Source organism: Nycticebus coucang, chromosome 14, assembly GCF_027406575.1.
Source record: "Nycticebus coucang isolate mNycCou1 chromosome 14, mNycCou1.pri, whole genome shotgun sequence".
Classification (NCBI taxonomy): domain Eukaryota; kingdom Metazoa; phylum Chordata; class Mammalia; order Primates; family Lorisidae; genus Nycticebus; species Nycticebus coucang.
In genome coordinates, this window is record NC_069793.1 from 80,014,626 (window position 1) to 80,029,996 (window position 15,371).

At 34.5% G+C, this 15,371-nt stretch overlaps 1 protein-coding gene across 1 annotated transcript in view; it reads right to left on the reverse strand.

Moving 5' to 3' along the window:
- The window catches only part of DLG2 (discs large MAGUK scaffold protein 2), a 2,435,891-nt gene that overhangs the window by 1,912,285 nt on the left and 508,235 nt on the right, over window positions 1-15,371 (reverse strand). Inside the window, exon 5 of the mRNA XM_053560224.1 lies at window positions 5,862-5,957. Coding sequence (XP_053416199.1) covers window positions 5,862-5,957 — 96 coding nt within the window. The remainder of the gene's footprint in view (window positions 1-5,861; window positions 5,958-15,371) is intronic.

The following is a 15,371-nucleotide window of genomic DNA, read 5'->3' on the forward strand; positions in this document are numbered from 1 at the left end:
ATTGCATTTGTTAGGTAAAGTCCCTCTTGCAATCATGTCCCACACCTATTTTTTGGTTTTTTTTTTTTTGTTTTTTTTTTTTATTGTTGGGGATTCATTGAGGGTACAATAAGCCAGTTACACTGATTGCAATTGTTAGGTAAAGTCCCTCTTGCAATCATGTCTTGCCCCCATAAAGTGTGACACACACTAAGGCCCCACCCTCCTCCCTCCATCCCTCTTTCTGCTTCCCCCCCCATAACCTTAATTGTCATTAATTGTCCTCATATCAAGATTGAGTACATAGGATTCATGCTTCTCCATTTTTGTGATGCTTAATAAAGTCATCCTAATGGATATAAGGTGGTATTTCATAGCAGTTTTGATTTTCATTTTCGATGATTATAATGTTGAGCATATTTCATATACCTGTTGGCCATTTATTTTATCTTCTTTGGATAAATGTTTATGCAAGCCCTTTGCTCATTTTTAATTGGGCTACTTGTTTTTATACTATTGACTTGAATGAGTTCTTTATAAATTTTAGATATTAACCCCTTGCCAAATATATGGTTTGCAAATAAGTATTGACTTTTTATTAAGCAGGTTGCTTTTTATTAAGCAGTTTCTTCCCTCTCACTAGTAACCACTATTTTGTTCTCTATTATTACATATTTTAATTTTTTTAGATTCTATGTATAAATGAAATTATGTAATATTTTTATTTCTGCATCTGGCTTATTTCATTTAGCATAATGTCTTCCAGGCTCATCCATGTTGTGACAAGTCTTTTAAAAGCAGATTATGAACTTTCATATACATAATACCATAACCATTGAATTAAGTATAATTTTACAGGTGAAAAAACTGAAACTCCGAATAATTGACTTACACAAATGTATATAATTATTGAGTTCATAAACAAGCATGGTATACACTCTCTGATCATCTAACTTCAAGTCCCACTGCATTTTTGTTATAATGGTAATCTGCTGCTCTTTTCACTGGTTTTCTTTTTGCTATTAAGAAACTCATACTGTATGCTGCACTTTCAAAATCATTGAATTCATTAATCTAGACAGTAAATACCATAAACTTCAATTTTTGGTTATAAATACTATATTACCTAAACAGAATATACTTGCAAGCAAATATAAAAACCAGGATCCTAAATAAAGCTCTATGAAATGAACAGGATATCATTTATGTATAGTTTATATTGCTTTAGAGACAGCTAGTAAACAAATATGTTGGTATTTTGGATGATTAGTTTAAAATAGCTTTATAAATGTGTCAGACTTGGTAAAACAAATCCCTGACACAGTCCAGTCATCACTCATTAATAGGCAGAACATTGATCCTGAGGCACTATAAGACACTCAATGATAAAGTGTAATATCTCTTCAACCTGGAAATAAGGAGTTATTACATTCTATGTTTTAAATTAGTAAATCAAATTAGCCAGGGTTAGCCATAGTATTTCATTAAAAAGATTATTCCCCCATTATTTTCGGTATTTAGAAATTTGCCTCCATACTTACGTAAGAAAATAAAAAACATATGAATACTAAAGCAGTTTGAGTACCATGAGTTTATTTTTAAAAAATAACTATAATATTCAAAGTTGCCCAGATGAAATGTACTATTGTAGGAAGTGGTAAATTTCCTATAATAGAGGCTTTCAGCAGATGATAGGTTCTGCTTTAGCAAGGCAACAGTAGTGGAAATATAAAATGAAGGGGAGTCATTGCTCTGAATTCCCATGAAAATTACTTTTAATCCTCTGATTCTAGGATATTTTCAAACTTGGTTCTCCAGGATGATTAGCTCAGACATCATTTTTTTATTATTATTGTAGTATGAACCCCATAACATTAAACTTAGAGTTGTAACCATTTTCAAGTACAGATTTCAGCAGTGTTAAGTATTTACATTGTTGTGCAACAAATGCCTAGATCCATTTTAATCTTGGAAAACTGAAACTCTATACCCACTAAACACTAATTTCCCCTTACCTCATCTCCCCATAGCTAGGTAATCACCTTGCTACTTTACGTTTCTATGAGTTTGACTTTAGATACTTCATGAGTGGAATCATATAGTATTTATACTTTTATAAATGGCTTATTTTGTTTAGCACAATGTCTTCAAGATTCATTCATTTTATAGCATCTGATAGAATTTTCTTTTTTTCTATGGCCGCATAATATATCAATTTCCTTATCCACTCATCTGGTGATAGACATTGGGTTACTTCTATCTCTTGACTATTGTTAATAATGCTGCAATAAACAGGAGTATGCAAAGATCTCTTCAAGATCCTACTTTGAATTCTTTTGGAAGTGTACCTCAAAATGGAAATACTGAATTATATAGTAATTATATTTTAATTGTTTAGGAATATCTACACTGTTTTCCATAATTGCTACATGATTTTATTAATACACATACTTTCCCACTGACACTGTACAAGATTTCCAATTCTCCTTATCCTTGCCAACACTTAACTATTTTCTGTTCTTTTGATAGTGGGAATGAAAATGGGTGTTAAGTAATATCTCACTGTGATTTTGATTTATATTTGTCTCGTTATTTGTGGTAATAAGTATTTTCATAAGTTGACTTGCTTATCTTTTTTGAAGAATTATCTATTCAAGTTTATTTACTCATTTTTGATTGGATTACTTGTTCTTTTGTTGTTGAAGTTCTTTATACACATATATTCTAAATATTAATCACTTACCAGATATGTGATTTGCAAATATTTTCTCTAATTCCATTGGTTGTCTTTTCACTCTTTTGATTGCTTCCTTTGATGCAGAAGTCTTTAGGTCTCACTTGTTTATTTTTGCTTTGTTACCTACACTTTGGGTATCATACCCAATAAATCATTGACAAGTTCAGTGTCCTGATATCTTCCCCCATGTTTTCTTCTGTAAGTTTTATAGTTTGGGGTCTTAATTATGTTTTTAATTCATTTTGATTTAATTTTTGAATATAGTATAAAGGGTCCAACTTCATTTTTTTGTATGTGGATATCCAGTTTTCCCATCATCATTTGTTGAAGAGACCATACTTCTCCCGTTGGTAATTGTGGGATCCATGTTGAAAATCATCTGACCATATATGCAAACTTATGTGTCTGGGTTCTGTGATCTGTTCTGTTGATCAACATAACTGTCTTTATGATGTGGTAGTGACCACATCATCTTGATTACTTTCACTTTAGAGTATGTTTTTTAATCAGGAAGTATGTAGCCCCTGACTTTGTTTTTTCAATATTAATTTGACTATTTTTTATCTTAAAACTCTCACTTTTACAATAAGGATCATGAATAGCATCTAATCTATACACATAAAGGCAAAGGAATCCTTTTTCTACACTCTCTTCCTAAAACAAGCACGAAAACCTTCTTTTCCATGGCTGAGTGGTATTAAGGAAAAAAAGTTTCCTTATAAATTTCAGAAAGGAGAAATACATTTGAATTGCAAAATTATTCTTAATCAGAAAGTACAGCTATTTAACAGTGTATAAATATAGTAGAGACTAAAAATATCAAGGGAAATGCTGGAATTCTCTGAAATAATTTCCCTATGATATTAAAGTATTATAAATGAACTTTAACTTAAAAGAATCCATAAATTAATTGAAACTTTTCACTTTAGATTAAGAAACTGAGATGTAGCTAGGCTAAGTGACTTGTCAAAAGATACTCAGGCAGTAAATATACGGAAACAGTGACCCGAGTTCTCTGGCTTCCAGTTATGACTTACTCCTATGCCATGTGATTCCTTTTCAGTCTGACATGTTTCTCTTCATCTGTTATAACCTTTCTGTTCTTGTTAAAAGAGACCAAACTTTATGGCCCATCCATTGTGGTATTTGCAAGGTATCCCTTTAGTCTCTCTACCAACCAGTTCTAATTCATAAGTTTGGCTAGAATCTATTTTCTGCTGAAAATTAAAGTTAAAATATCAAACAACTACACTTTGCCTAAAATAAAGTATTTTTAAGAGGCATTTAGTGTTCTGGTCATGTCTCCAAATGTATGGAATATCAAGAGCATTTAGTTATCAGTCCTTTTCACATATTACTACAGGGGGCCTCTGTAAGTTGACCACCCAAGGGACTGTAACAAACTGGTCAACATATGGAGGAATTAGGTCAACTGTACTGATACATACATGTAGTGCATGTCCAGTCTATGAAATTAGGTCAACTTAAGGAGGTGGTCAATGTAGGGAGGTGGTCGACTATGGAGATTCTACTTTATTTCAATTTGTACTTAGTGTATTCCTGCAAGACGGGCATAAAAAGTATTATCTCATTTTGCAAATAAAAATGGAAGTCATTTATTCTGTCTGAGGTCACATAACTAATTAGTGATAGAACCAAGATAGAAACCTTGGTCTCTGACTTTAGATCTTTTGCTCTTTCCATTTTATCACACTATCTACTTCTGGTACCATATTTAGTTCTCAACCAGTATTTTCTCTCAGCTCTTTTTCCATGATGTAAGGACATAGCAAGAAGGTGGCTGTCTACAAGCTGCCTGCAGAGCCTTCACCAGGAACCATAACAGCCAGCACTTTGATCTTAGACTTCCTAGCCTCCAGAACAGTGAGAAATAAATGTCTATAGTTTGATATATATATATATATTTTTTTTCTTTTACCTGTCCCTCTCTTACCTCAAATTTAAGATGTCATTATTGAATTTATTCTATTTATCCATCAGTCATCTTTGCTTCCAAATACCCCCATTTTTTGTATTGCTCCCACCAAACCCTCAATTTACTTAGTCACTAAGTTAATTATTCTTTTTGGAGTAATTTTCTCTTTCTCTGTGAGCTGACTAAAAATCCTCATGTTTCTCACTAGGACTCTGGAGTATCAAATCTCCAAGTTTTTTATTTTAAGTATGAGGCTTATTTAGACAAAAAACATACACCTAAAAACATTATCATTTTTTAAAATGTTAGATAGAAATAATAAAAATAAAATAAAAATAAACCACAGTAATGCAAAATATATATTTCTTCATCAATAAAAGTCCAAAATTCTCAATGATGTCTTTATTTTTATTTTCCAAATTTTAATAAAATACAACTGCAATAAAATAAATGTAAAATGTGCAATTCATTTCAATAGAATGAAAATCTATTATTTGCCAGGCAGTATTAAACACATTCACATTCACAATTTCATTAACATCTCATAAGTATATTATAAGATAAATAAAATAAAGCTTTCAGTGTTAAGTAGCCTAGGGTAGCAATATGCTTTTCAATAACAAAAACAAAAAAGTTTCTATAACATATTTTTCAGCATTTACATAATGTAACTGCCTAACTAGTTGGCACATTTTTATCTTACTTAGGCCTGATGACTTCATATTTAGGAAACAAAAATACAAATATCCTTGTGAACATCCAGGAAGTTCATAAATTTGTTTTCTAAGTATTCATTAATCTAGCATAGATGTTTACCCTCCCTTTTGCATTTGAGAAAAACAGTACCATTGTCAAACTAGATGACTTCCTTTCCTGGAAGCACAGTTAACATATTATAACTGTCTGAAATAGTTTAAGTAACACCTTCTATGTTAAAAAAAATATTTTTCAAGAGAGGAGAAGTAAGATAGCTTTCAAATTTTCCACGTGGTCACTTAAGACTATGTATTAAAACACAGATCCCAAAATGAAACACACAACTACTCAAAATAATATATACTTAATGTCAGCTAAGTAGGAACAGAACCCTGCATGGTGACCAGAACAAAGCCAGAAATTAGTTGAACACTAATAAAACCAGTATTCACAGGAAATAAGATAAATCTTGCCCACTAAGTGTGGAATCAAAGAAAATATTCAAATACTTACACTTGTCTTTTCATCAGTTTCATTTTCAAAACGCTGATTTTCTTTATTTTGCTCAATACATGAAACATTTTCCTTTGGTCTACTGCAACCTGTAAGCTGAAAAAAGGGGCTTAAATCAATACTTCTTGTTTGTTTTCTAGAAGGTATATTGTTTTTCAAACTTTTAGCATACAGGTTAAAATATCTAAGGTCTAAATAAATATTAGATGTTGCTCATGTCTGTTTTAGAACATGAATGGGTACTATCTAAACCATCTTGCTCCCCAAAAAGAAAACATGAAGTAAAACAGTTATTCCAAAACAAATTTTAAATTTCAAAGCTTCTTACTAGGGAGTATTGAACTTGGACTATTCAGTAGTAAATTGATAATACAGTAAGAGATGAGCATGGTTAATAGAAAGATGAAGACTCAAGGGTTGATTTCATCTTTTTAACTTTCTCATACTTAACAGAAATCTCTATAGTAGCTGTTGTAGATCTCAGAACTGGCAAAGGCACTGACTGCCTTTGTTCTGGACTATCTTTTAAAGGTTTTTTTATAACTACATCTTTGAATGATAAAAATAATGTCTACTTCCAGCGCAAAGGTTAGGTTTTCTAACTGACCTTTATAAAAGATACGTGTTCCCTAAACTGAGAGAATGCAACCTAAAACATGACCCATTGCCTATGAAGGTATTATGTGGACATCTTTGACTTGTTCACTAGGAATTGGGTCTTGAGTAACTAGTAAAAGATAATGTCAACCCCTACTATTGTTGCAAGTAATAAAGTCCTTTGTCTTTGTGCTAGGAATCTTCCAACTGCATCTGTAAAATGTAGAAGGCTAACTTCTTAGCTTATGAGCACAGTAAAATCTTAAATTCTTCACAGTTCTTGACAATGACAAGTTCAGAATGTTGACAGAATCTTAGTTTTCTGGAGAAGAAAGAGTCAGTGACTTGTGGAATAATAAAATGGATTTGTGGGACATCTCTGGAAATTGTAGCAAACATGCCAACCACACTGTATGTTCACCTATGTAATAATGATCCTTCCTTTTAATACCTGCTAATGAGAAGAAATTCCTGAAGTGATTGGGGGTTGAGTACTAGGAAGCAGACTAAAAGCTCCAAAAGGGTTTTTACTAATTCTCTTCTGGGCTAAGGAATTCCTTACCCATCCACTAGTCATCCTCAGTTCCTAAGGTTCATAGTGGGTGAGCAGAAATTCCTACCCTTTTTCAGTCAATGGCTATAGAGACATGTACCTGCACTGATTGTGCAAGAAGAGAAATTTGTAACCACTGTCAGTAGAAATCAAGATTTCTCTGATCCCAATCTATTTTAGATGCTCTTCTTCTCTATTCTGATAGTCTATATCTGTCATTGCAATTAACACATTATATTATAAATTATATATTTACACACACACACATAATCTGTATTATGTATATTTACACTCCACGTAATCTTGGAGGATAAGTAGACATCTTTTTTTTTACATTTTTTATTTGTTTCTGTGAAGACTTTAGAAGTAGGTACATTTTTTCAATCTCTATGAATATATAAATAATTGTTTAATGAATGAAAAAGAGATTAAATCAAAATTAAATTAGATGTGTGAATGGATACATGAACAAACAGAAAAGAGCTCTGATCTGGCCTAGAAGAATGTCAGGCAAAACCCTCCGGGGATACCCAGGTAGCCTCTGCATCAGAAACATAGAGTTCTTTACTTTGTGCTCCCTTTCTGGAAAAAACCTTCTTTGGTACCACAAACTATAGAAACAAATCAGGGCTGCCAATCTGACTGTTGCATTTATATAGCCGTCTTCAATAAGGACAAGTCTTCTGATGAGATCTGCTGGAGTCAAGATGCTGATTCAGCCTGTACTGTCAACATTGCATGTTGGATCCATCATCATAATGAACATGACACCATATCCACTATGATGGACTAAACACAAAGTAAAAGGCTCATAAAAGTTGTCTTGGAGAAGCTGTTTTCCTGATACAGATACCTCTACTAATGAAAATCTCCTTATAGACACAAATTTCCTTTACAAAAAGAGAGTTTTTTAGAGTTCTTCCAGTGTCTGCAGTTTCTAAAAATACCCAGCCTGAAATAACAATATGACAAAGAGTAATATTTGGGGATAACATTCCGGTTACCTAAAGTCACACTTTTGGGGTGATGTGTCCTTATACCTGATTCACTTGCAATAATGTAACATCTGTCATCTAGGTAAGTGGTTTTCAAACTAGCATATGTCAGAAGCACCTGGAGATCTTAGATGAGTGGGCAGTAAGAAAGTGGGTCAGGAGTTTAGTGTAGTTGAAGCTCTGATCTACAACTTTCCTACCTCATCAAGATGTTATCTCATATATACTTCCTAAATACATACAAAGCACTCAATCTCAACATCTTGACTGGCTATCCACACCTTTATATTCTCACCATTACTCTTTCTCCTGGTAACTTGCCATCAATTTTGTTTTTATGGAAATAGTAATTTTCTTCTTTATTTCTATATTTTCTCTATTAAAAAAGAAAAAGTAGATGAGCACGATGGATCATACCTATAATCCTAGCATTCTGGGAGGCCAAAGTAGAAGGAGGATTGCTTGAGCTCAGGAATCTGAGACCAATGTGAGCAAGAGCGAGAACCCAACTCTACTAAAAATAGAAAATTATCCAGATTTTGTGGTGGGCTCCTATAGTCCCAGCTACTTGGGAGTTCGAGGCCATGGCACTCTACCCAGGGTGACAGAGAGAAACTCTGTCTCAAAAATAAATAAATAAGTAAATAAATTGACCCTCAATTGCTCCAAAACCAGCAATCTATCTCTGACCTTCTCCTTTACATAATCTATATTCTTAGAGGCATAATAGTAGTAATATAACAATAGCAACAACAATACAACAAAAAGTTACAATAAGCTATGCTTCAAGGACATTGATACACATTTAATATGTGTTCTCATTAATATTAAAAAATATATACTATGAATTAGACACTATCATCCTTATTTCCTGGGTGAGAAAACAGAATCTAATTTTCTCTGAACAAAAGCCTATGTACCTAACAACTATAGAGGATTAAACATCATACTTACTACAATGGTCACCTATCATAACTCATCTGAAGAATTACTGAAAACAAGACATTCTTCTGGCAATCCTGGACTCTCTTGTGACTTGGAAGATAAGCCACCAAGTAACTCAGTAATCCTGGAGGAGCAAAGTTTAGTCTTATAATAGTAAGGCTATTGTTAAACATTAAGCATTTTATGACAGTTCCTTAAAGGATTAGTGGAGAAAAATTGCATTTAATATCTTGAAGATAATTTCCTTACCACTCTTGAAAATCATTTCCTTGAGTACATACTCTGTTGGCACCTATGAAATCATTTCCCTGAGCACATAGCCCCTGCATGTTTTTGCTTAGTAATCTTTCCACCTATTATGTATCTTCTCAATAAAAGGACTCTGCGAGAAGTGCTCAGGGCTATCCTGCACCTATGGTTAGCCTCACCTCTTGCAGCGTGTACTGTCAATCAGTGTCTTGCACTATCTTTTATGTGGTCGTGACAAATGACTACACTAAACTCTTGAACAACTTTCTTACTGCCTATTCATTCATTCAAATTGTGATCCCTGAACCATCAGCATCAGCATCACCCAGAGATTTGTTAGGAATACAAACTCTTGGACCTACTGAATCAGAAATACTAGGAGTGGGGCCCTACATTCTGTGTTGTGACAAGCTCTCCAGGTGATTCTGACACATGCTAGTTTGAAAACCACTGATCTAGATAACAAATTTTAATTATTGCAAGTTAGGCTGGGTATAAGACATATTTAGGAAGAGATGGATGATGCTTCTTGGCAAAATGGAGAATATATGCTCCATCTAGTGGGTGCAGTCTCTAGTCACTTCTAGGCATTTGTTGCAAAAAGGAAAGCCATATCCAGTATTGCCAGATGTTTAGAATTTTTAAGAGAACTTGAAAGTCAAAAACTTTATGAGAAATGCCTTGATTTTTAAGTGTTAATAAATGTGACATGAAGTTCATGAGAGGCCATTGTTTTGGACTGAGCTCATGCAGTAGGCCCAAACAGACCAGACCAAACCAGAACAGGGTCAGTCATTCATGTTAGGTGTCATATAATCAAACTGAATTTTATTTTATTTTATTATTTTTTTTTTTTTGCTGTTAAATGTTTATTTAAGCATATGTGGAAGAATTTTGGGGAGAGGAGCTAAAATCACTTCTATTATATTTTTAATAATTTGTTCCTAAAAAAGAATTTAATAGCTTATGTAAATATATATTTTTTTGCTCTACTAATTTTAATTATTTATTTATTTATTTATTTTTATTAAATCATAGCTGAGTACATTGATATAATCATGTGGCATCATTCACTAGCTTCACAGACCGTTTACAAAGTTTCACATATACCCTTGTAAGATGCACCTCTGGTGTAATCCCACCAATCCCCTTCCCTCCACCCACCTACTCCATCCCTCCCCTCCCTTTCCCCCTTCCCCTATTCTTAGGTTGTAGCTGGGTTATAGCTTTCATGTGAAAACCCTAAATTAGTTTCATAGTAGGGCTGAGTACATTGGGTACTTTTTCTTCCATTCTTGAGATACTTTACTAAGAAGAATATGTTCCAGCTCCATCCATGTAAACATGAAAGAGGTAAAGTCTCCATTTTTCTTAAGGCTGCATAATATTCTATGGTGTACATATACCACAATTTATTAATCCATTCGTGGATCGATGGGTACTTGGGCTTCTTCCATGACTTAGCAATTATGAACTGGGCTGCAATAAACATTCTGGTACAAATATCTTTGTTACGATGTGATTGTTGGTCTTCCGGTATATGCCCAGTAGAGGGATTACAGGATTGAATGGCAGATCTATTTTTAGATCTCTAAGTGTTCTCCATATCTCTTTCCAAAAGGAATGTATTAATTTGCATTCCCACCAGCAGTGCAAAAGTGCTCCCTTTTCTCCACATCCGCGCCAACATCTCTGGTCTTGAGATTTTGTGATATAGGCTAGTCTCACTGGAGTTAGATGGTATCTCAAAGTAGTTTTGATTTGCATTTCTCTGATGATTAAAGATGATGAGCATTTTTTCATATGTCTGAAGGCCATGCGCCTGTCTTCTTCAGAGAAGTTTCTCTTCAAATCCCTTGCCCAGCCTGCGATGGGATCCCTTGTTCTATTCTTGCTAATGCGTTTAAGTTCTCTGTGGATTCTGGTTATTAAACTTTTGTCAGAGACATAACCTGCATATATCTTCTCCAATTCTGAGGGTTGTTTGCTTGTTTTACTTACTGTGTTCTTGGCTGTGCAGAAGCTTTTTAGTTTGATCAAGTCCCAGTAGTGTATTTTTGAAGCTGCTTCAATTGCCCGGGAGGTCCTCCTCATAAAATACTCACCCAGACCGATTTCTTCAAGGGTTTTCCCTGCACTCTCCTCTAGTGTTTTTATAGTTTCATGTCTTAAGTTTAAATCTTTTATCCAGTGAGAGTCTATCTTAGTTAATGGTGAAAGGTGTGGGTCCAGTTTCAGTCTTCTACAGGTTGCCAACCAGTTCACCCAGCACCATTTGTTAAATACCTGACCATCATGATAAGAAAGTCACCTACAATTTAACCCTATAAGGAAAGTACTTTGAAATGGCCAATGTGCTTTTTGTTCCTTATTTCTGCTTTCCTTAGCCCTTTTCCGCTTACAAGGCTATCCCCCTTTGCTCAGCTCATCAGAGTACCTTTCTCTTTCACAGATGGGATGCTTATTGAATCACCAATAAAAGTCAATTCAATCATTAAACTAAATTTGTTAAAATTTTGTTCTGTGACAACTACATATTTTTTAAATAACCATCTAAGCTTATTAGCCAAACAAAATATAAACCTGGGCTACAGTTTGTGCATTAGTCACTTCATGATGAAAGCTGCCCTTTTTTCAATGGATACTAGACTCTTTTTTTTTTTCTTTTGAGACAGAGTCTCACCATGTTGCCCTCAGTAAAGTGCTGTGAAATCAAAGCTCACAGCAACCTCCAACTCTTGGGCTTCAGCAATTCTCTTGCCTCAGCCTCCCAAGTAGCTGGGACTACAGGCACCCACCACAACATTCTGTTATTTTTTTGTTGCTGTGTTTAGCTGGCCTGGACTAGGTTCAAACCCACCATCCTCAGTGTATGTGGCTGGTGCTGTAACCACTGTGCTATGGGTGCCAAGCTAGAAAGCTAGACTCTTAAAACTTAGAGAAGGAAGGACTGCCTAGTCCTCCCTATCTTCCACTTCCTCTGACTTTCTGTAGTACTCATTATCTTCCGCTTTCTCTGTCATTTCACACCAATTAACCTCTTTCTGCTTGAAACTCTTGTCCCTTCATTCAGAAATATCTTTCTTCCATTTATCACCCAATCTCTCAGACTATCATTCCTTCTTATCCATCTCCTCTTCCTCCTCTTAGACCTGAGTTCATTTGTTACTTAACTCACTTCCTTTATCTCAATACTCATTCCCAGACCCATTCTAGGCACTAACAGGACATTTTCCCTAGTTTCTAGTCCTACATTTTCAATTGCCTGCTTGTATTTTTTCTAAAAATCACATTGGTAGTTTGAATCTATTCAATCTAAATATAACAGCTGTTTCTTTAGAACCCACTACATGGTTCCTGATAATACCATTATCCAATATTTTAAGGGCTATTCATGTGACTCCTTTTTCCACAAAGCCTGATTGATCCTCTCCCTTTCTCCAACTAGGTGGTATCTCTCATTCTGTGATAATTTAAGGATCTAATTATGCTAATTCCACCTCATTTTTTTAAGAGACTACCTACAATATGAACAAAAGAAAAATAAACTTATGTATGTACACATTTGTCTTATCCACTCAAGTAGCTTTTTTTTCTTTTCTTTTTTTTTTTTTTTTTTTTGAGAGAGAGAGCGAGTCTGACTCTGTTGCACAGCACCAGACTGGCTCACAGCAACCTCAAACTCCTGGGCTCAAATAATCCCTCCCACCTCAGCCTCTCAGAGTGCTAGGACTACTGGTATGAGCCACTATATCCCACCTCAAGTAGATTTTTATGGTCCTTCAAAGCATTGAGTTTATTACCATCTCCAGTATCCTTCACAGTGTCTGAACAAAGTGTGTGTCCATAGATATTAAATTATTTAATCACAATGTTTATGCACGTGTATTTCTACATTACACAATGTATCTTGACAATTATTTGCCAACTTTATTTTTTTTCCTTAACTCCAAATGTATTTTACTTTTTAAATTTTTTTAATTTTTATTGTTGGGTATTCATGAAGGTACAAAGAACCAGGTTACATTAATTACATTTGATACATAAAGACACTCTTATAATTGTGTCCCACCCCCAAAAGGTGTACCACACCCCATGATCCCCTCCCCCCCTCCCTCTTTCCCTTTCTCTGCTCTCCCCATCCCCCACCCCCTACCATGTACTGGGTCATTAATTGTCCTCATGTCAACTTTACTTTAAATTTATTCATCTTTTTTAAGGAAATTAGAAAACTTTCCTATTTCAAAGAATCTTAGGGTGCATTTTTGAAAAATTTGGAAATTTCCTATAGAGCAAATACCTATTCACATGATTCTACTATTTAGCAGATGTACTTATTTGTTTACATATTGATACTATTTTGCTGAAACCTAGAATTCTTTTCTTTAGAAATGAATGTTTGGAAAGGAATGTGACTGATTATCTCTGTCCTTACAAGGACCAAAAGCCATATAAATTCCAAAAGGTAAATTAAACTGCTCTATGATACTAGACCGCTAGTATACTAGACTACTACTAGATACTAGACTACTCTTTTTGATCCTCTAGGAACATGAACTGCAGATTAGCCTAAGCTACATCCCAGTTGGGCTCTGTAGTGTCCGATTCTATTACTATTGCAGTTTTATATTTGAAGAGCGCCTAGATTTATTTCACTCTTTCCTATTTATCTTCAGATGTAAAAAATATTACACACAACAAAGGCACAATGTTATATATTGTGTCCAGAACATGCTACCCCAAGATATGGCAGCTTAGCATTTGAAAAAACAAAAGAACCAACAAGGTCATTTTTACCTTCCCCTCACCCTTCTCCTCTGAAGGGTTATTTTACCTTCCCCTTCTCTCCTTCATTCCAAGTGACCCCCATACCCAGAGAAATGTAATATCCTAATCCTCAAAGGCACAGAAAATCCAAGAAGACCTGAACAAAAATGTCTTACTAATTGCCCCTATTTTATCCCATTAGATGATACCCCGTTTGCCAATACCTCCATATGACTATCTACTCTTCATCAAACTTACTATAAAAATATATGTTTCCCTGTTTCTTTGAGTCTTCACTTCTCTGTTCTATAAAACTTATCTCAAATAAATGTATATATTTTTCTCTTATTAATCTTTTATTACAGTGTTTCTAAGCCATCAACCTAATAATGGGTGAGTCAAATACACTAATTACTTTTACACATACTTTCATTATATAGAAAACAGCATGCTGATGCTTTATATACTCCACTTTAGCATTACAACCAACTGAAGAATTTACACTCATCAGTGAATGCAAACTGAATAGTTTTGCAAGCACATTCCAAGGATTATTCACACTATAACACGAGGCTAGCTAAAGGGAAGTCATTTTGCTTCCCACTATGCTTTTCGTTTGCTTTGTCTTAAAAGTTCAGAAATAACATGCTGGGCAAGGGATTAGAAGATAACCTGGAGGAAAACCAGACCAAGAGTCTAAATAAGCTAACCACAGACTACCGATGACAAGATCCACCAGATGACCTTATGATTTACTGATAACCATCGAGCAAGTCATGATGACTTGCATAAATCTTGCTTTCTGCCAACAGCTCCCTTTACCCCTTCCTTTTATAAGTTTCTCAGTAAACACAGAATGAGGAGATGGTCTTTGAGCCAATAGTCCACCATCTCCTCAGGCTGCCACCACTTGAATAAACCAACTTCCTTTCATTTATACTCACCTCTCTTGTTTGATTCTTGGGTGGCAGGTAGTAGAACCTACCTTTGGCAATAGTTTTTCTTTGCTGAGAGAATAGTAAACTCCACTATTTTAGCCATAAAGATAAATTTCTCAAGATTCCTGGAAAAGCTGGAAAAGAACAAAACTAGGCACAACCCAAGAGCACTAGAGAAGAGAGTAATAGTTACATCAAGAAAAATCCTGCCTCATTTGTTGATTCACCAGCATTTATTAAATTATCTTGCTTTCAAGGCATTGGAGAAGATGTTATGGAGAAGACAGTGTCCATGAAGAATTTAGTGTAAGTAAGGCAATGAATAGGCACAAAAGTCACTATAAAACCAAGTAAAAAGCTTTGAAAAGAAGTACAGGCAGTACTCTGGAAATTCAATAAATTTGTTCAGTTCAATAAACATTCATTAAAGGCTTACTCTGCCAGACATTTTTAAAAACTTAGAATG